Here is a 19,680-nt window from a genome sequence, read left to right as displayed (position 1 = left end):
CCAGATTTCATGAAGTGAACATGTGCGAGGGCCGACCATTTTGCCTGACATTCTTTGAACCATTTTAAAATAAATACAAATTAACTATTTTATGCAAAGTTTATTGAAAACGGCATACTTTTACATTTTGTGACTTGGATGACAAATCTAAACAGGTGTTAAATCACTCTGCCTTTAATATAAAAAAACAGGAAGCTGAAATATGTCAGGAACATTGTAAAGTACATTACACAAACTAATATAGGTTGTCTGTCAACTTTTAAGTTCAGAAAATGTGAACAGGAACATAACACCAAGTATACATGTGTTCAAATATATTTATAACAACGTTTCTCCCAAGAAAAAGCTGTGTATGCTGTGCCTTTTACGTTTTTACATTGAATGACATGTCATAAATTGAACTTTTTATACCTTGAAATATCTCCTTGCTTATTCCTGTGAGACGTTTTGGTGCTATTATGAAAATTGGCCAGATTCCTATGCGTCCGAGATCTCGCGAGATTTGGACTTTCCCCTTTTTCCTGTGCCGGCTGATGACGTCAAACCAGAGATCTCAGGAGTCCTGAGCAGCGCTCGGGGACTCACTGAGCGGCGCTCTGGGACTTAACTGAGCGGCTGTCGGGGACTCACTGGGGGGGCCGTATAATGTATAATTTGTAAAATTATATGTGGGGCCATATAAGTCCGGTACTTGTGCCGCAATTGGCCCGCGGGCCGGACTTTGGACATGCCTGTTTTAGACAGTTTAATTTGTCTAGACTATTCTGTGCTGCACAAAGCTATTGAATGTACAGATATGTTGTTGCCTTCTGAGCCTCATGTCTCCCAGTATGATGCTGTTCAGGCATTGCCACAGCTTTCTCCTATACGTCCCAAGCTTCAATGGTGTCACCTACAGTGCCCTGCGGTTCCTCTCAATCTCCTGGAGGAGTGTATTTGCCTGCAGATTTTGCAGCTCAGGTGTCCTCTGCGGTATCTGCAGCTTTTATCTGCTTTTTCCTTTCCTAAAGAGAACGCATGAGGACAGTTAAAAGATTCAGATAGTAAGGTTTCTGTTCCACTTTCTGCTACACAAGCTGCTCTCTCTCCTAAGGCCTAGTGAGGAGGATTCACCGGTATTTTGATGGTAAAATCTCAGATTTGGACAGTATAATTCCTTCAACTGATGCTGAAGTGGTCTCCTTCAGATGTATGCTTGCAAACCTTGTGTACTGTTCTGTTAAAGGAGTTTTTAGCTACTTAGACAACATCAATACCCCTGTCGTTGTCAACCCTTGGAAGTTTTGCAAACTTTATCATTTCTATGATGTTCCTTCCTATGAGGAAGTGTTTTCTAGACGTGCCTTCAATATTTTCACAGGAATAGGAGAAGCTAGGGGGATACCTTTCTCCCTGTCTCCCGTCCTTTTTACAGGATTTTCCAGTCACTGTCTCCATCAAAATGCACAATGCCTTGAATAGAAGAGAGCTTTTCTACTATGGCTCAGAACTTCGATCCCTATAGAGCAGGGGTGTCCAAACTTTGCTCTCCAGAGGTTTTGGAACTACATTTCCGATGATGCTCAGCCAGCATTTTATCTAGCTGAGCATCATGGGAAATGTAGTTCCAAAACCTCTGGAGAGCAAAGTTTGGACACCCCTGCTATAGAGGATAAATGCTCCTTTACGGATCCATGGATAAGAAGCTGGAGGTTTAATTGTTCATTTAGAGCAATGCCTTGTCTTATTAGACTTGCTGTGCTAGCCTGCTGGGCATTGTGGATGAAATCTTGATCAGCGGAGAAGCCTACCTGTGGCTTAGTGGTACAGCTTAGGCTTTATAGTTTTGCAGGTGCAATATTTTATTTTTCCTCCAAATCCACGCTTCTGGCATTTCCTTTCAAGGATGAGACCCTGTTTGGACTTTGTCTGGCAGAATTATCCTCTGACTTTACGGGTGAAAAAAGTTTTTTTTTTTCTACCACACACCAAGAGAGTAAGACTAAAGGAAAGTCTTCCTTTCCCTCTTTCTGCAGGGTCAGTCATGTCTTTTGGAATCCAACCAAACTTAGTCCAATCTAAGATTTCCTCCCTGGGGCAGATTTCTCCTTCTAGAGTATCTGCAATCCAGGTATGATGAGAGGCATTCCTTGAACTGGGTTTAGGACATTCCTCTCTGGGAGTGATAGTTCCAGTCTGGGAACGGGATCAAGGAATTTTCCTCGGGTTTCTCAGGTTCTGACCTTCGCAGTAGTATCCATTCTCCTTTGGTTCAAGAGGGTCTGTTCATTACGAACATATACCTGAAGGATGTGTATTTTATTATTCTCATGATTTGGGAGCTTCTCAAGTTTCTGAGTTTTTAGTCATCCTAAAAAGACTTTTAGGTCTTGGGGTATTGCAAGGGTGCCTTCCTGGACAATATGGTCCAGGTGTGATCCATCCTTCGAGCAAACTTTCCATAGATCTTGTCCAATCTACTTTCCCATGGATGGGGAATGAATCTGGAGAAGAGTTGCCTTGTTCCAGCTACAAGGGTGTTTTTTTTTTTTTTTTTTTTTTTTTTTGGGGACCTTTTAATAGATTATCTAGGAGAAGATTTCAAACAGAGGTCAGATAATCAAGGATTTTTTTCCTTTTCCTCTCTCTGCAGTCTACTGTCCGGCCAACAGCAAGCTCTAGTGGTCCGGTAGATAGCTTAGCCATCTTGCAACCAGAGGGTTGGGAGTTTGAATCTTGTTGCAGTTGATTTCCCCTTCACTTTTCAGTGACTCAATATGGAGGGAATTGGTCTGTTTTCCATGGACATCATTCCCTTTGCTATTTTCCATAAAATGGAGAACATTCATATCTGTCTCAGAATAGATCTAGATCAGTCAACGAGAGTCTCCTCTCTTCTTCTCTCTTCTTCTCTCTTCTCCTCTCTTCTCCTCTCTTCTCCTCTCTTCTCCTCTCTTCTCCTCTCTTCTCCTCTCTTCTTCTCCTCTCTTCTTCTCCTCTCTTCTTCTCCTCTCTTCTTCTCCTCTCTTCTTCTCCTCTCTTCTTCTCCTCTCTTCTTCTCCTCTCTTCTTCTCCTCTCTTCTTCTCCTCTCTTCTTCTCCTCTCTTCTTCTCCTCTCTTCTTCTCCTCTCCTCTCTTCTTCTCCTCTCCTCTCTTCTTCTCCTCTCCTCTCTTCTTCTCCTCTCCTCTCTTCTTCTCCTCTCCTCTCTTCTTCTCCTCTCCTCTCTTCTTCTCCTCTCTTCTTCTCCTCTCCTCTCTTCTTCTCCTCTCCTCTCTTCTTCTCCTCTCTTCTTCTCCTCTCTTCTTCTCCTCTCTTCTTCTCCTCTCTTCTTCTTCTCCTCTCTTCTTCTTCTCCTCTCTTCTTCTTCTCCTCTCTTCTTCTTCTCCTCTCTTCTTCTTCTCCTCTCTTCTTCTTCTCCTCTCTTCTTCTTCTCCTCTCTTCTTCTTCTCCTCTCTTCTTCTTCTCCTCTCTTCTTCTTCTCCTCTCTTCTTCTTCTCCTCTCTTCTCTTCTTCTCTTCTCCTCGAGAGCGATTACAGTGCTCTGATGGCTTGGCCTCAGTCCTTAGCTTGCTTCCAGTCAGACAATCACCTCAATGGCTTACATCAACCACCAGGGAGAAATTTGGAGTTACTTAGCCATGTGAAGGTGACTTGGATTGTTCAGTGGGCTGAAGCTCACAATTGCTGTCTGTCATCCTCTTTCCAGGAGTGGAGTACTGGGAATCAGACTTTCTGAACAGACAGATATTTCATCCCAGGTCTCTCCATCCGCTGGTGTTCTCCAGGTAAACCCTCAAATGGAGGGTTCCGGAGTTGGATTTTGAGGGCGTTTCGGCAGAACAACAAGCTTCCAAGGTACGGTTCAAGGTCAAGTGATCCGCAGGCCGCCCGGATAGATGCTGTGTCATTTTAGACCATGATTCAGGCAAGCAAGCCTGTTACTAGAAAGATTTAACATAAGATATGGCGTAAATATCTTTTATTTGTGTGAATCCATAGGCTACTCTAGTAGTAGGGTCAGAATTCCTAGGATTTTGTCTTTTCTCCAGGAAGGTCTAGAGAAGGGTTTGTCAGTCAGTACTCTGAAGTGTCAGATTTCTGCATTATCTATTGTTACACAAGCGTCTGGTGGACGTGTCAGATGTGCAATCTTTTTGTCAGGCCTTGGTCAGAATCAGGCCTGTGTTTAAGCCTGTTGCTCCTCCTGGGAGCCTTACCACTGTTCTTAAAGTTTTGCAGCAGGCTCCGTTTGAGCCTTTGCATTCCATAGATATTAAGTTGTTATCTTGGAAGGTTTTGTTTCTTATTGCTATCTATTCTGCTCAATTTTGGAACTTTCGACTTTGCAGTATGATTCGCCTTATCTTTCATTTCAAGGCGGTTCTTCGTACGAAGTTAAGTTTTATTCCTAAAATGGTTTCGGATAGAAATATTAATCTGGAAATTGTTGTTCCTTCATTATGTCCTAATCCTCCTCCTCATAAGGAAAGTTTGTTGCACAACTTGGATGATGAGCATGCTTAAATTTTTTTATCTACAGGCGACTAAGGATTTTTCACCTGTCTTTTGTCCTGTTTGTTTCTCTGGGAAACGTAGAGGTCAGAAAGCTACTGCTACTTCTCTTTTTCTCTCTGGTTGAAAAATATAATTCGTTTTGCTTATGAGACTGGTCAGCAGCCTCTTGAGAGGATTACGGCTCATTCCACGAGGGCTGTCTTCTCTTCTTGGGCTTTCAAAAATGAAGCTTCTGTGGAACAGTTTTGCAAGGCTGCAATTTGCTCCTATTTGCACACTTTTCATACCTATTGGTTTTATGGTTTGCCTTGGGGGACATCTTTCAAGGGTTCTCTGTTATCTGTTGTAGGGATTCATCTCCTACCTCCCTTTTCAGATCGACGATATACTCTTATATACCATTACCTCTGCTGATAGTTTTCAGTACTTGTTTGGCTATCTGCTATATGTGAATGGTTGTCTTTCGGTAAGTATGTATCATTATTTAAGACACTATCGGCTATGGTTTGGCACTTTATGTATTAATATAAAGTTTTAAATCTATGTATTTTACTTATATTTGCCATGAGTCTGGTCTATGTGTATTTCCCTTTGCAGTCTGGCAGTTTCGTTACCGGAATCATGTTTTAGGAAAAAAAATGATCTCAGTCGTCAGTATTTACATCCAGAGGAGTTGTGTCTCTCCATCCAGATGTATTTTGTCAGATTGTACAGATGTGGGGTCTTCCCGAAATAGATCTGATGGCTTCCCATCTAAACAAGAAACTTCCCAGGTACTTTTCCAGGTCCAGGGATTCTCAGGCGGAGATGGTGGATGCGTTAGCAGTTCCTTGGTCTTACCAAGTTGCTTACATTTTTACGCCTCTAGTTCTTCTTCCAAGGATGATCTCCAAGATCATAATGGAACAATTGCATGTCTTTCTGATAGCACGAGCATAGCCTCACAGGTTTTGGTATGCAGATCTTATTCGGATGTCCAGTTGCCAACCTTGGCCACTTCCTTTAAGGTAAGACCTTCTGTCTCAAGGGCCGTTTTTCCATCAGGATCTCAAATCGCTAAATTTTGAAGGTATGGAAATTGAACGCTTAGTGCTTAGTCATAGAGGTTTCTCTGACTCAGTGATTAATACTTTGCTACAGGCTTGTAAGTCTGTTTCAAGGAAGATTTATTATCTGGTTCATTTCATGGTGTTTTTCTCATAAATTCTCTTGGCATTCTTTTAGAATTCCTAGGATTTTACAGGTTCTTCAGGATTGTTTGGATAAAGGTTTGTCTGCAAGTACTTTGTAGGGACATCTCTTCTCTTTCTGTTTTATTTCATCATAGAAAGATTGCTAAACTTCCTGATATTCACTGTTTTGTTCAGGCTTTGGTTCATATCAAGCCTGTTGTTAATTCAATCTCTCCTCCTTGGAGTCTTAATTTGGTTTTCAAGGCTTTGCAGGCTCGTTTTGAGCCTATGCATTCTTTGGATATTAAACTACTTTCTTGGAAAGTGTTGTTCCTTTTGGCTATCTTTTCAGCTAGAAGAGTTTCTGAATTGTCTGCTCTCTTGTGAGTCTCCTTTTTCTAATTTTTCATCAGGATAAGGCTGTTTTGTGGACTTAGTTTAAATTTCTTCCTAAGGTTGTGAATTCTAACAACATTAGTAGGGAAATTGTTGTTCCTTCCTTGTGTCCTAATCCTTAGAATACTCTTGAAAGATCTTTACATTCTTTGGATGTTGTAACAGCTTTAAAATACTATGTTGAAGTTACTAAGGATTTCAGAAAGACTTCTAGTCTATTTGTTGTTTGTTTTTCTGGTCCTAGGAAAGGTCATAAAGCCTCTGCCACTTCTTTGGCATCTTGGTTAAAGATTTTGATTCACAAAGCTTATTTGGAGGCGGGGCAAGCTCAGTCTCAGAGAATTACAGCTCATTCTATTAGATCAGTCGCCACTTCTTGGGCTTTTAAGAATGAAGCTTCGGTTGATCAGATTTGCAAAGTAGCAACTTGGTCGTCTTTGCATACATTTACTACATTTTTACCATTTTGATGTCTTTGGTAAAAAAGGTCTTCAGGCAGCTGTCTCAGTTTGATTCTTCTGCTTGATTTAAGTTTTTTTTTTCTTAAAATTTATGTGAAAAATATGAGGGGTTTTTTTTGTGGATTTTTTTTTTTTAGTGGATTTAGCTGTTTTTATTTTCTCTCTCTAGTGACTCTTCTGTGGACTTCCACATCTTGGGTATTACTATCCCATACGTCACTAGCTCCTGGACTCTTGCCAATTACATGAAAGAAAAAATAATTTATGTAAGAACTTACCTCATAAATTAATTTCTTTCATATTGGCAAGAGTCCATGATGCCCACCCTTTTTTTGGTGGTTATGATTTTTGTATAAAAGCACAATATATTTCCAGTTCCTCTTTTTGTATGCTTTTTTACTCCTTATTTTATCACCCCACTACTTGGCTATTCGTTAAACTGAATTGTGGGTGTGGTGAGGGTGTGTATTTATAGGCATTTTGAGGTTTGGGAAACTTTTCCTCTCCTGGTAGGATTGTATATCCCATACGTCACTAGCTTATGGACTCTTGCCAATATGAAAGAAATGAATTTCAGGTTAAGTTTTTACATAAATTGTTTTTTATTTCTCTTGTAAGGTGTATCCAGTCCACGGATTCATCCTTTACTTGTGGGATATTCTCCCTCCTTACAGGAAGTGGCAAAGAGAGCACACAGCAGAGCTGTCCATATAGCTCCCCCTCTAGCTCCACCCCCCAGTCATTCTCTTTGCCGGCTCTAAGCAATAGGGTCTCTCTCGGAAGGGTAAAGTGAATGTGGTGTTAGATTTGTAGTTTTTTGTTCTACAAGCAAAAGTTTATTTTTAAATGGTACCGGTTTGTACTATTTACTCTCCAGCAGAAAAGGGATGAAGATTTCTGCAGAGAGGAAGATGATCTTAGCATGTTGTAACTAAAATCCACTGCTGTTCCCACACATGACTGAGGAGTACAAGATAACTTCAGTTGGGGGGGAACGGTTTGCAGATTAGGCTGCAATAAGGTATGTTCAGTCATTTATTTCTAGACAAGACTATGATAATGCTAGCAAAGGACTGATAAGATCCCCATGAGGGAAGGGTAAGCTTATTCAGAGACTAAGTATGGAATTACAAGCTTACATAACAGGGCTAATTTATGCTGGTTGACACTATTTTATGGGTTGACACTTTTTTATGGCAAACGGTTTTTACTTATAAATATCGTTTTTGAGACACTTAGAAGGTCCCTTTGGGTTTCTTTCAGGGGTTGTTACCCACATGGCTAATATTATAACTCCTAGGAGTGTTTCTTTAGGCCTCACAGCACCGGAGTAAGGTGGGAGGGGCCTAATTTTGCGCCTCAGATGCGCGGTTAGATTGACTAGATCTTCAGGCTGTGTTCACATGGTGGCTCCTGCTACAGTTTGAGGACCCATAAGAAGCTTTTTCCCCATAAATCCGACTCCTAAGGGAAGGTAGGGCCACAGCAGAGCTGTGGCAAGGTGCTAAATTTGTTTTAACCGGTCTGTTAGCTTACTATTGATCCGGTTTGGGCATTAAGGGGTTAATCGATTTTTTTTTTTTTGATAGTTGTGCAATCATACCAATGCTTTAGGTACATACTGTGAAAATTTCAGAAAGTTTGGTGCCTTTTTTATTACTTAAAGGCACAGTAACGTTTTTTTGCAAAGTGTGTTTTTTCTTGATTAATGTGATTTCTAAGCCTGTTTGTCTTACTACTAGTCTGTTAAACATGTCTGTCACCAAGGAAAATCCTTGTTCAATGTGTTTAGAAGCCATGGTGGAACCCCCTCTCAAAATGTGTCCCACGTGTACTGATATGTCTATACATTTTAAAGACCATATTGTTGCACTTAAAAATGTGGCCCAAGATGATTCTCAGACAGAAGGTAATGAGGTTAGCCCGTTGACCTCGCCCCAAATGTCACAACCAGTTACGCCCGCTCAAGCGACGCCTAGCATGTCTAACTCTTTTACCTTACAAGATTTGGCGGCAGTTATGGATAATACCCTCTCAGTATTTTTATCTAAGCTGCCCGTGTTACCTGCAAAGCGTGATAGCTCTGTTTTAAGAACAGATAATGAGCATTCTGACGCTTTAGTAGCCGTATCCGATATACACTCACAACGCTCTGAAATGGGGGCGAGGGATGTGCTGTCTGAGGGAGAAATTTCTGATTCGGGAAAGGTTGCTCCTCAGACAGACTCAGATACGTTGGCTTTTAAATTTAAACTAGAACACCTCCGTTTATTACTCAGGGAGGTATTAGTTACTCTGGATGACTGTGACCCTTTGGTGGTTCCAGAGAAATTGTGTAAAATGGACAAGTACCTAGAAGTTCCTGTTTACACTGATGTGTTCCCGGTCCCTAAGAGGATTGCGGATATAGTAACTAGGGAGTGGGATAGACCAGGTATTCCGTTTGTTCCCCCTCCTGTTTTTAAGAAAATGTTCCCCATATCTGACACCACGCGGGACTCGTGGCAGACGGTCCCTAAGGTGGAGGGGGCTGTTTCTTCACTTGCTAAACGCACAACCATACCAATTGAGTACAGTTGTGCTTTTAAAGACCCTATGGATACAAAGTTAGAGGGTTTACTTAAGAAAATTTTTGTTCATCAAGGTTTTCGTCTCCAACCTATAGCGTGCATTGTTCCTGTAACTACTGCAGCTGCTTTCTGGTTCGACTTGCTGGAAGATGCGCTCCAGACGGAGACCTCATATGAGGATATTATGGACAGAATTAAGGCTCTTAAGCTGGCTAATTCTTTTATCACAGATGCCGCTTTCCAACTAGCTAAGTTAGCGGCAAAGAATTCAGGTTTCGCCATTTTGGCGCGCAGGGCGCTCTGGCTCAAGTCCTGGTCGGCCGATGTGTCGTCAAAATCCAAACTGCTGAACATCCCTTTCAAAGGAAAGACCCTTTTCGGGCCTGAATTGAAAGAGATTATCTCAGAAATCACTGGGGGAAAAGGCCATGCTCTCCCTCAGGACAAGTCCTTTAAGACAAAGAACAAACAAAATAATTTTCGTTCCTTTCGAAATTTCAGGAGCGGTCTCGCTTCATCCTCCCCTGCTGCAAAGCAAAAGAGGGTAACACTTCACAACCCAGGGCAGCCTGGAAACCTTACCAGGGCTGGAACAAGGGTAAACAGGCCAAGAAGCCTGCAGCTGCCTCCAAGACAGCATGAAGGGGTTGCCCCCGATCCGGGATCGGACCTAGTAGGGGGCAGACTCTCTCTCTTCGCTCAGGCCTGGGCAAGAGATGTACACGATCCCTGGGCCTTAGAGATTGTATCCCAGGGATATCTTCTAGAATTCAAGGACTCCCCTCCAAGGGGAAGGTTCCATATTTCTCGTCTGTCTACAGACACGACAAAGAAAGAGGTGTTCTTACGCTGTGTAGAAGACCCAGTTCCAATTGCGGAACAAGGGCTGGGGTTTTACTCAAACCTGTTTGTGGTTCCCAAAAAAGAAGGAACTTTCATACCAATCCTGGATCTCAGAATTCTAAACAAATTCCTCAGAGTCCCATCATTCAAGATGGAGACCATTCGGACAATCTTACCAATGATCCAGGAGGGTTAATATATGACTACCGTGGATCTAAAGGATGCGTATCTACACATTCCTATCCACAAAGATCATCACCAGTTTCTCAGGTTTGCCTTTCTGGACAAGCATTTTCAGTTTGTGGCTCTCCCTTTCGGGTTGGCCACTGCTCCCAGAATTTTCACAAAGGTGCTAGGGTCCCTCCTGGCGGTGCTAAGACCGCGGGGCATAGCAGTGGCGCCTTATCTAGACGACATCTTAATTCAGGCGTCAACTTTCCAAAGAGCCAAGTCTGACACGGAAATCGTAGTGGCCTTTCTGAGGTCTCACGGGTGGAAAGTGAACATCAAAAAGAATTCTCTCTCTCCTTCCCCCCTCACAAGAGTTCCCTTCCTAGGAACACTAATAGACTCGGTAGAAATGAAAATATTTCTGACGGAGGTCAGAAAGTTAAAACTCTTTAACTACTTGCCGAGCTCTTCATTCCATTCCTCGGCTGTCTGTAGCTCAGTGCATGGAGACAATCTGACTAATGGTAGCGGCAATGGACATAGTCCCTTTTGCACGGATACACCTCAGACCACTGCAACTATGCATGCTCAAACAGTGGAATGGGGATTATGCAGATTTGTCTCCTCAAATACAGTTGGACCAGGGGACCAGAGATTCTCTTCTCTGGTGGTTGTCTCAGGGAATGTGTTTCCGCAGACCAGAGTGGATCATCGTAACGACCAACGCCAGTCTGTTGGGCTGGGGTGCTGTCTGGGACTCCCTGAAAGCTCAGGGCTTATGGTCTCGGGAAGAAGCTCTTCTCCCGATAAACATTCTGGAACTGAGGGCGATATTCAACGCTCTTCAGGCATGGCCTCAGCTAGCTGTGGCCAAATTCATCAGATTTCAGTCGGACAACATCACGACTGTAGCTTACATCAATCATCAAGGGGGAACAAGGAGTCCCCTAGCAATGATGGAAGTAACCAAAATAATCAGGTGGGCGGAGGATCACTCTTGCCACCTCTCAGCAATTCACATCCCAGGAGTAGACAACTGGGAAGCGGATTTTCTAAGTCGTCAGACTTTTCATCCGGGGGAGTGGGAACTCCACCGGAGGTATTTGCCCAGCTGACTCAGCTATGGGGCACTCCAGAATTGGATCTGATGGCGTCCCGTCAGAAAACCAAACTTCCTCTTTACGGGTCCAGGTCCCAGGATCCCCAGGCGGTGTTGATAGATGCTCTAGCAGCGTCTTGGTCCTTCAATCTGTCCTATGTGTTTCCACCGTGTCCTCTCCTTCCTCGTCTGGTTGCCAGAATCAAGCAGGAGAGGGCGTCGGTGATTCTAATAGTGCCTGCGTGGCCACGCAGGACTTGGTATGCAGACCTAGTGGACATGTCATCCGTTCCACCATGGACTCTGCCAATGAGGCAGGACCTTCTATTTCAAGGTCTTTTCAAACATCCAAATCTAATTTCTCTGCGTCTGACTGCTTGGAGATTGAACGCCTAATTCTATCTAAGCGTGGTTTCTCTGAGTCGGTTATCAATACCCTGATTCAGGCTAGAAAGCCTGTCACCAGGAAAATCTACCATAAGATTTGGCGAAAATATCTTTGTTGGTGCGAATCCAAGGGTTACTCATGGAGTAAGATTAGGATTCCCAGGATATTGTCCTTTCTCCAAGAAGGATTGGAGAAAGGATTATCAGCTAGTTCCTTAAAAGGCCAGATATCTGCTTTGTCTATTCTTTTACACAAACGTCTGGCAGAGGTACCAGACGTTCAAGCGTTTAATCAGGCTTTAGTCAGAATCAAGCCTGTTTATAGACCTGTGGCTCCGCCATGGAGTCTGATTTTAGTTCTTTCAGTTCTGCAAGGGGTTCCGTTTGAACCTTTACATTCCATAGATATTAAACTTTTATCTTGGAAAGTTTTGTTTTTGGTAGCTATCTCTTCTGCTCGAAGAGTTTCAGAGTTATCTGCAGTGTGACTCGCCTTACTTGGTGTTCCACGCAGATAAGGTAGTTTTGCGTACCAAACCCGGTTTTCTTCCTAAGGTTGTGTCTAATAAGAATATTAATCAGGAAATTGTTGTGCCTTCTCTGTGTCCTAATCCTTCTTCGAAGAAGGAACGTCTGTTACACAGTCTCAATGTGGTTCGTGCTTTAAAGTTCTATTTACAAGCAACTAAGGATTTCAGACAAACAACTTCATTGTTTGTCATCTATTCTGGTAAGAGGAGAGGTCAGAAGGCGACTGCTACCTCTTTCCTTTTGGCTAAAAAGCATCATCCATCTGGCCTATGAGACTGCTGGCCAGCAGCCTCCTGAAACAATTACTGCTCATTCTACCAGAGCAGTGGCTTCCACATGGGCTTTTAAAAATAAGGCTTCTGTTGAACAGATTTGTAAGGCAGCGACTTGGTCTTCGCTGCATACTTTTTCCAAATTTTACAAATTCGATACTTTTGCTTCTTCGGAGGCTGTTTTTGGTAGAGAGGTTTTACAAGCAGTGGTGCCTTCCGTTTTAAGGTACCTGTCTTGTTCCCTCCCTTCATCCGTGTCCTAAAGCTTTGGTATTGGTATCCCACAAGTAAAGAATGAATCTGTGGACTGGATACACCTTACAAGAGAAAACAGAATTTATGCTTACCTGATAAATTACTTTCTCTTGTGGTGTATCCAGTCCACGGCCCGCCCTGGCTATTAAGTCAGGTAGATCTTTTTGTTTAAACTACAGTCACCACTGCACCCTATGGTTTCTCCTTTTTCTTCCTAACCTCCGGTCGAATGACTGGGGGGTGGAGCTAGAGGGGGAGCTATATGGACAGCTCTGCTGTGTGCTCTCTTTGCCACTTCCTGTTAGGAAGGAGAATATCCCACAAGGATGAATCCGTGGACTGGATACACCACAAGAAAAAGTAATTTATCAGGTAAGCATAAATTCTGTTTTTATAATAAAATACACACTTCTTGGGGCATTTGGGGCTCATTTAAAAAATGTAACTGGAGATGTGATCTCTGGTTAATTTTATAAGCACTAATATTGCTTCTGCGAGTTGATACTTATAAATTATTTAAATTGCTTGTGTCCAGGTGTGTTTGCTTCTTGACAGTTAGTTATAATCAACCAGCTACTATAGCTGTTCCCTGAATTAAACATTGATTTAGAATGATTAAATGATGAACCGGAATCTTAAAACCGGAATCCTATAATCCCACAATATACAGCCTGTTGCAAGAATAACAGAATTAAACAGCTTTGATTTTTTTATTATTGTATTAAAATGTGCACCCAGTGAAGCTGAAGCATTTTGTTCCCTGATTGGAAAGCAGCAGGCTGTCATATAGACTCACTCTCTGACGTTCATATTAAATAAATTATATCTGTTTCTCAAGTGCTTGATGAAAACATAAGATGTTGTGATAGCTGCAGAGACATCCGCTTGGATAAACACTGTAGTATTAAGACCCATCACTGCTGTTTAATAAAACCTATGCCTCTTGAATCCCATTAAGAGTTTGGATGGGAGAAAATTGCTAGGGATCTACTATGTCTACTCAGTAGTGCCTGTCTAGTTAAAGTTCAAATGATAATTCTATGTTTTCCCCGCCTTGTTTTGTGTCGGCTAAAATGTCATGATGAAGGGAGAGGTGTGGTTTTTTTTTTTTTTTTTTATAACCCATATACAGGGAAAAATATTTAGGGCGTATCTTGCCTGCAAATCCTCATTTGTCGTTAACTTGATAAAATGCCAATGTTCTTTATTTTATTTTGGAGAAATGGAGGAGGCCAAAGAAAAAGAATAAGGCAGGGCAATGGAGGAACCTAAGTCTTCCATCAGATGTAAGACTATAGAAGCCCTAGTTTCCTCTGAGACATACAATCTTCTGACCTTGTCCCAGTTAGCCTCGGTCCAGTTTATCAGGTTCCAGTCGGACAATATAACTTAAGTGACTTGCATCAGTCATCATGAAGGAAAGAGGATTTTTTTAGCTATGACTGAGGTAACCAATAGGTGGGCGAAGGTCCATTCTTGTTGCCTGTCGGCGACCCATATCCCAGGAGTGGAAACTGGGAGGCGAACTTCCTGAGCAGGCAGACCTTTCATCCGGGGGAGTTGGAACTCCATCCGGAAGTGTTCTCCAGCCTGATTCTCAGGTGGGTTCGGCCGAAATTAGATCTTTTGGCATCCTGACAGAATGCCAAGCTCCCGGAATTCGGATTGTGGTCCAGGGATTCCCAGGCGGAACTATTAGATGCTCTGGTGGTTCCTTGGATCTTCTCTTTAATATACATATTTTCTCCGTTGGAGCTTCTTCCTGGGTTAGTGCTCAAATCAAGCAGGAGAGGACATAGGTGATCCACATTGCTCCTGCTTGGCCTAGCAGGATTTGGTATGCAGATCTGGTGGACACGTCATTTCTACCGCCTTGAAAACTTCCGTTGAGGAAGGACCTTCTAATTCAAGGGCCCTTTCTTCACCCAAATCGAGTTTTCTCTGAAGCTGTCTGTTTGGAGATTGAACGCTTAATTCTATCCAAGCGAGGTTTTTTTCGGACTCGTCATAGAGACCATATTTCAGTCTCGTAAACCTGTAACTAAGAAGATTTGCCATAAGATATGGCGTAAATATCTCTATTGGTGTGAATCTGAGGGCTACTCATGGAGTAGAGTTAGGATTCCTAAGATTTTGTCTTTTCTCCAAGAGGGTTTGGAGAAAGGCTTAATGACCTTATCTAATTTTTTTTGCACAAACGTCTGGCAGATGTTCAATCTTTTTACCAGGCCTTGGTCAGGATCGGGCCGGTGTTCAAACCAGTTACTCCTCCATGGAGTCTTAATTTAGTTATCAAGGGGCGCTCCGTTTGAGCCTATGCACTCCTTAGATATTGTGGTATTATCTTGGAAAGGTTTTATTTCTCTTGGCTGCTACTTCTACTCGAAGAGTGTCAAGAGTTCTGCTACTTCTACTCGAAGAGTGTCAAGAGTTCTCGGCATTGCAGTATGTCTCCTTACCTTTATTTTCAATTCGGATAAGGTAGTTTTATGTATTAAAATAGCAATTTTTTCCTAAGATTGTTTTCTAATCGGAACTTTATTCAAGAGATTGTTGTTCCGTCCTTTTGTCATAATCCTTCTTCTTAGAAGGAACGTCTCCTACACAATTTGGATGGGGTCCGTGCTTTGAAGTTTTTCCTGCAGGCGACTAAGGACTTTCGTCAGTCTTCTTTGTTGTGATTTTCTCAGGAAAACGTAAGGGACAGAGCGTTACGGCTAATTCTTTCTTTTTGGCTGAAGAGTATCATACGTTTTGGTTTGTGAGACTGCTGGACAGCAGCCTCACGTGAGGATTACGGCTCATTCCACGAGGGCTGTTGCTTCCTCATGGGCATTAAAAAAAAAAATGAAGCTTCTGTGGAACAGATTTGCAAGGCTTCAACTCAGTCCTCCCTTCACATTTTTTCAAAATTTTACAAAGTTGTCAATTTTGCCTCGGCTGAGGCCGCTTTTGAGAGAGAGGTTATTCTAGCAGTGGTGCCTTCCGTTTTAGGTTTCCTGTCTTGTCCCTCCTGTATCATCTGTGTACTCTAGCTTGGGTATTGAATCCCATTAGTAATTTAGATCTGTGGACTCATCGTGTCTTAACAAAGAAAAGAAAATTTATGCTTACCTGATAAATGTATTTCTTTTTTGACACGATGAGTCCACGGCCCGCCCTGTTCTTTTAGACAGGTTGTGGGTTATTGTAAACCTCCTCTGCACCTTGGCTTTTCCTTTCTCTTCCTAACTTCGGTCGAATGACTGGAGTGGGAGGGAAGGGAGGAGCTATTTAACAGCTCTGCTGTGGTGCTCTTTGCCTCCTCCTGCTGACCAGGAGGTGAATATCCCATTAGTAATTAAGATGATCCGTGGGCTCATCGTGTCAAAAAAGAAATTTATCAGGTAAGCATAAATTTTCTTTTTTTTTCTATGTTCTTTAAAAAAGAAAAACAAAGTTTGTGTTTAGCTAGATCCCAGTATTGCATACTGCTCCTTCAGGAAAGGACACCAAGAGAATGAAGCAAAGTTAGATAATGGAGCATATCGTTTTAAACAACGTTCCAGTTTTCTACCCAAATCATAAAATAAAAATAATGGGTTTAATGTCCCTTTAACACTATTTACTGCTTTTTCATATGAATGATGGAATGACAAAAATGTCTTCCGTCTGCAGCATTTAAAGGGACATAATACTCCTATGCTAAATCTCTTGAAACTGATGCAGTATAACTGTAAAAAGCTGACAGGAAAATATCACCTGAGCATCTCTATGTAAAAAAGGACGATATTTTACCTCACAATCTCCTCAGCTCAGCAGAGTAAATTCTGTGTAAAAAGTTATACCCAGCTGTTGCTCAGCTGCAGGTAAAAAAAAATAATTAAAAAAAATGAATAAAATGAACAGCAGCCAATCAGCATCAATAATGCTGAGGTCATGAACTCTTTTACTGTAATCTCATGAGATTTGACTTAACTCTCATGAGATTTTATTGTAAACTTCCTTACACTGAATAGGGAAAGAAGAGGAGTGTGCACGTAAGCTCGCTCCTTCCGCTGTCCCTGGACAGACATACTGATATGTTGCTTAGAAGTCCTTTACATTGGGATGTGGCTACTGAGAAACTTTTGAGGTAAAATATCTTTCTTTTTTACATAGAGATGTTCAGGTGATATTTTCTAGTCCGCTTTTTACAGCTATGCTTAATCACTTTCAAGTGTTTCAACATTTGGTTATTATGGCCCTTTCACTTTTTACGGCCCTGGATATATACACTGTATATATTCATACAAAAGTGAAACCCAGAAATAGCTGGATTTGCAAAGAGCTGAATGTTGCAGACGTGGACATTTTTGGCATTTATTTAGTAAACCAACTATATATTGCACATCCCTAGTATACAATGTCCAGAAAAATCAGGTCTTGTGTGATTCAGCTTGATCACCTTTCTTGTGTAAACTCTGTCTTCATTTATATATACAGTTCTTTTATTAACTAATTCACACACAACCCATGTTTAGTAATCCCTTCACTCACCATACTATGATATGAGATGCATACAAAATATTTTTTTTTTTTCCCCTGTAGGTTTTAGATGTTCATGCTGATACATATGAAACGCACAACCAACACTATGGAAGAAACTTAACCAAGGAAACCATAAAGAATGGTGAGTAGCTTATTTTGAATTCATATTTTTTGGAATTTGAAACTCATCAAAACGTTTCCTGCTATAAAATGAACTGTAAATAAACGTATATTCAGTTCTGGGCTGCAGAAAGAAGAGGGGAAAAAACAAAAACGTTACAAACTAATTCTATTTATTGAAGTACTTTGTAAGCAACCCTTATAATTTTCAGTTGTAAGTATTCAAAGTATTTGTGAGCCTTCTGTATAATTTAATATCAGGCCTTAAATCACTTATTGATTAAAAATTAAAGGTACAGTCTACACCTTAGTCATCTTAGTTTTACCTTTGGTTAGATTAAGCTGGAAATATCCTCCTGCACCACTTGCTATATCATACAGCTGGAACGGTAATAAAGTGAATTTTATTTCTGTTTCTTCTTTCTTATCCTTGTGTGTTTTTAAATAATAATAAAAAAAATGGTTGCTTTTACTTTTAACACCTTATATATTAACTTTCAAATCCCTTTTTAATCATATTGTTTTCGTTCAGTGTTAAACAAGGCGCAAGTTAAAATGCTCATTCGGATGCAGGAACCAGATGAACAGAACTGGGAATTAGTAGATATTACGTGTTTATATTTTATTGACTTTTAATGTATCCAGCCCACCTGTATGTACATCCATAAAAATGTGACACCCTTAGCAGATAACAGTGGATGGCACTCATGTCCTAGATTATAGCTGAAAATGGTTAAGTACTTACATGTGAGGATATGCAATAAGTTGATCTGCAGATTTTTCTTTTTCAGAAGATGGTGAGAGTCCATAAGACATCACATGAGGGATTAAACTCCAATCCACTAGAAGGCATAAACACCTAACATAGCAGAGTTTTTATTTCCTCCTATTCCCCTGTAAAACTACATTTTTATTTTTTTATTTTATTTTTTTTGCTCCAGCAAGGAGTGAGGTGAAATCAGAAGGGCTTCCTGATCTTTATGCCTTTGATCGGGAATCTCTAGCTGATCTGAGACCTATTTTTCCCCTCAAAGTGACTAAGAATAAGAGGGGAATACAGTAGTTCAGCCAGGCAGTGATTATCTTCCTTCATTGTTTGTGTCTGTCAAATACCTTGTCTACATTATGCTGTTCCTTATTTCCTTGGGACTGTACTTGCACTGCCTTGGGTGTTCCGTCTGCTGGAAGCAGTCTTCTGCAGCTCCGGTAGGCAAAGGTGCTGACAGGTAAGAACAATGCATTGCTCACAGGCTATTAAAATGGACATGTAAACATGATTCACATAGACTGGGGACACAGAAACATACATGAAATAACATTGACAACACCTTTTTGACAATTTTGTAAAAACTTAAAAAAAAACAAATATAGTGTATATTTAAATTTACCGAAATAGGTATCTCACACATCAGAGTGCCAGTCTTGTCAGCTGCAGCTTCCTTTGCTCTTCAGATTTGAATTTGGAAGACATTTTGTAAAAATCAGAACATACCAAATTTTCCCTGGGACAGCAGGGGTTAACATTTTGGCACCAGATTACTTATCTGAGCTTAACCTGATTATAGTGCATTGTCTGCAGACATGGTTTCTAAAGAAAACAAAAAGACATGCCTCTTCCCTTTCAAGTGAAGATTATGTTTGCCCCAATTATTGCTATGGTACTGAATATGAGGAAGCTTTCCTACCACAAGATAAAAAGGATAAAGTCAGGGTTAGGTCTCCTGGATGTTTTCTATCCTATCATCAGTCTAAGAACCAAAAAAATTCCTTCAATTCTACTCAGCGGACAGATACTTATAAAACCTCATGGAAGCCCAGCTCTTCCTGGGCAAAGTCAAAACTGTCAAAGAAACCTGCTCTCGCCTCAGTCTGCATGAAGGTGCGGCCTCAAGCAAGATGACATTCTGGTAGGGGGAAGATTAAGAAAAAGTATTTTTCCAGCCACCAGTTAAACTTTAAAAAGACCTTTATTCATTTCTTACAGGGTCCATCATATCAACAACGTTTCAAACCTATGCCAGGTTCTTAATCATGTCTGAGACATGATTAAGAACCTGGCATAGGTTTGAAACGTTGTTGATATGATGGACCCTGTAAGAAATGAATAAAGGTCTTTTAAAGTTTAACTGGTGGCTGGAAAAATACTTTTTCTTGGATATACATTGGGGTCTGGCTAACCCTTTTCCCGTGCCCCAGAAGGAAAATAGGTGCTGTCTTTCACTATCATATTCACAATACTAGGGGGAAGATTAAACCATTTTTAGGAGGTCTGGGAAAAGTTGGTTCAGGATTCTTGGGTGTTAAACCTCATATATCCCAAGGGTCCTATATAGACTTTAGAACAAGATCTCCTTGAGGTAGATTCCTCTTGCTTAACCCCTTAATGACCGACGACGTGC

General features: G+C 41.3%; 1 protein-coding gene across 1 annotated transcript in view; it reads left to right on the top strand.

Annotated features, from left to right (window-relative positions):
- IPMK (inositol polyphosphate multikinase) overlaps positions 1-19,680 on the top strand; it is a 103,193-nt gene that overhangs the window by 56,970 nt on the left and 26,543 nt on the right. Inside the window, exon 5 of the mRNA XM_053692231.1 lies at positions 17,222-17,303. Within this exon, the coding sequence (XP_053548206.1) occupies positions 17,222-17,303 (82 nt within the window). The remainder of the gene's footprint in view (positions 1-17,221; positions 17,304-19,680) is intronic.

Source organism: Bombina bombina, chromosome 9 (assembly GCF_027579735.1).
Source record: "Bombina bombina isolate aBomBom1 chromosome 9, aBomBom1.pri, whole genome shotgun sequence".
NCBI lineage: Eukaryota > Metazoa > Chordata > Amphibia > Anura > Bombinatoridae > Bombina > Bombina bombina.
Note: the sequence above shows the minus strand (reverse complement) of the source record. Positions and strands in the feature narration are given on the sequence as shown.